The sequence below is a fragment of the Scylla paramamosain genome, chromosome 3, assembly GCF_035594125.1.
Source record: "Scylla paramamosain isolate STU-SP2022 chromosome 3, ASM3559412v1, whole genome shotgun sequence".
Classification (NCBI taxonomy): Eukaryota; Metazoa; Arthropoda; class Malacostraca; order Decapoda; family Portunidae; genus Scylla; species Scylla paramamosain.
The window spans coordinates 40,050,522-40,053,021 of NC_087153.1; the positions used below are offsets into that span (position 1 = coordinate 40,050,522).

At 45.9% G+C, this 2,500-nt stretch overlaps 1 protein-coding gene across 1 annotated transcript in view; it reads left to right on the top strand.

Moving 5' to 3' along the window:
• Nucleotides 1-2,500, top strand: part of LOC135095796 (ras association domain-containing protein 10-like) — a 21,144-nt gene that overhangs the window by 7,525 nt on the left and 11,119 nt on the right. Inside the window, exon 2 of the mRNA XM_063996908.1 lies at nt 2,483-2,500. This exon is cut by the window's right edge and continues 210 nt beyond it. Coding sequence (XP_063852978.1) covers nt 2,483-2,500 — 18 coding nt within the window. The remainder of the gene's footprint in view (nt 1-2,482) is intronic.

Below are 2,500 nucleotides of genomic sequence, written 5' to 3' on the forward strand. Positions count from 1 at the left end.
TTATGCATGCACGTCCAGGCGTCTCCCACACTGACTTATTATGGAGAGACTGATGCATACACACGTCATCGGGTATTGAGGCAAGCAGGTCGATGGACAAACAAACAAACAGACAAAATAAATAAGCAAACAGAAAGACACACGTACAATCATATATATTTTTAATTCACTCAAGCAATTCACAACTATACATTTTTTTCATTCCTCCTCATTCACCTTTCCAACCTCATTCATTTCAAACTGCAAGAAGCCACCAGGTGTACACACGTGGCAGTCCCTGTATAAAACACACCTGCTTATTTCCACCTGTCATCCCATCCATAAACTTGCCAAGGCGACAACACACTCTTGCGGCACCTCAGGAACAGGAAGCCACTCACACACACACACACACACACACACACACACACACACACACACACACACACACACACACACACACACACACACACACACACACACACACACACACACACACACACACACACACACACACACACCATCTAATCAAAAACACGCTCCAGTACTGACCACAACAAAAACTTCTCTACTTTTAAAACAATGCAGCTTAACCTTGATAGATTCGTAAAGTTTCCTCTTGTGGTGTTTCGCTGATGAGTGTAGCGGTTCTTTAACGTTCACTGAGCAAGGCTGTGGATTTAGAACGTAAGAAAATAAGGGAAGCTGCAAGAAGCCATCAGCCCTACACGTGGCAGTCCCGGTACAAAAATGCCTTCCTGTGTCCACCTATCATCCCTAGTCATAATTATTTCCCTTCATTTATGACCAGCCAGAAGCAAATGTAACGGGCCTGAAGGAAAGACAGAAAGACAGACAGACAAACAGACAGGCAGGCAGGCAGGTAGACAGACAGATAAACGTTGCCACTTCCTCGTAAAGTAAAAACTGCGGCTTGTACACACTTAAACTTATCAGGCAGCCATCACACACACACACACACACACACACACACACACACACACACACACGCGGGGGACAAATGGTAGAGATAAGCATCAAAGGGTATCAGTAGTAGTAGTAGTGGTGGTGGTGGTGGTGGTGACTGGTATCTGAAGGGCCATCTTGAGTGGTGGTGGTGGTGGTGGTGGTGGTGGTGGTGGTAAAAAAAAAATATATGCTACCGTTTCTTCTTGTCTTCAATAACCGATTTTTTTCTTTTTTTATCCATGTATTTACTTTTTTCATGCTTTTTTATCTGATCTTTGCTTCCTCATAATCATCATCATCTTCTTCTTCTTCTTCTTCTTCTTCTTCTCCTCCTCCTCCTCCTCCTCCTCCTCCTCCTCCTCCTCCTCCTCTTTTTCCTCCTCCTTTTCTTCTTCTTAACCCGACTGTGAGTGGGTCAAGGGGCCAGAGAGAGAGAGAGAGAGAGAGAGAGAGAGAGAGAGAGAGAGAGAGAGAGAGAGAGAGAGAGAGAGAGAGAGAGAGAGAGAGAGGACATAGCCGTCTCGACATAGATCTCGTATCATTACAGCGGTGGTGGCGGCGTCCTCACCACCACCACCACCACCACCACCACCACCACCACCACCACCTGTCCAGAATTTCAGAGGCTCGTAAAATGTTATACTGGATACTGAGAAGGCAGGGGATGGGAGGGGTGGGGAAGGAAGGAAGGAAGGAAGGAAGGGAGAGAAGGGCAGGGGGTAGGTAAGCGAGTCTCTCTCTCTCTCTCTCTCTCTCTCTCTCTCTCTCTCTCTCTCTCTCTCTCTCTCTCTCTCTCTCTCTCTCTCTCTCTCTCTCTCTCTCTCAACCCACACACACACACACACACACACACACACACACACACACACACACGAAGACCAACACTCCACACACACTCAAGTTTAAGGTCGAGATGTGAGTCAGTTTGCAAGACTCTCTCTCTCTCTCTCTCTCTCTCTCTCTCTCTCTCTCTCTCTCTCTCTCTCTCTCTCTCTCTCTCTCTCTCTCTCTCTCTCTCTCTCTCTCCGTTCAGAACTTCACGAGGAGGTGGACTGTGTGTGTGTATGTGTGTGTGTGCGTGTGTATTCTGTTGTATTATATTTGTATTCTATCTGTATAATATTGTATTGTATTCTGTCTGTATTCTAAAACACGTTGCTTTCTCACTATTTCTATTCTTCAAAGGCCACAGAGACGATCAGCCGGGTTCTCAAGAGTGTTCCTCCTGTGAATAATGCAGAAATGTTGTTAATTTGCCACTGGAATCATAAAAACACACTTCAAATCTCGCGTGGCTTCAACTAGAGCTTTTTGAATGTTGTGGAGGTGTGGTGCAGAAGTGTTACATAATATAGTCCTCTCTCTCTCTCTCTCTCTCTCTCTCTCTCTCTCTCTCTCTCTCTCTCTCTCTCTTAATACTACATATACTGTTCTTCCTCAAAAAAGAACCACAACAACAAGCATTACCACTATCACCACGACTACCACCATCACTCCACCTAATCTCACCCAGCTTCTCCTCTCCTCCACCCAGGGCGCGATGAGCAGCAGC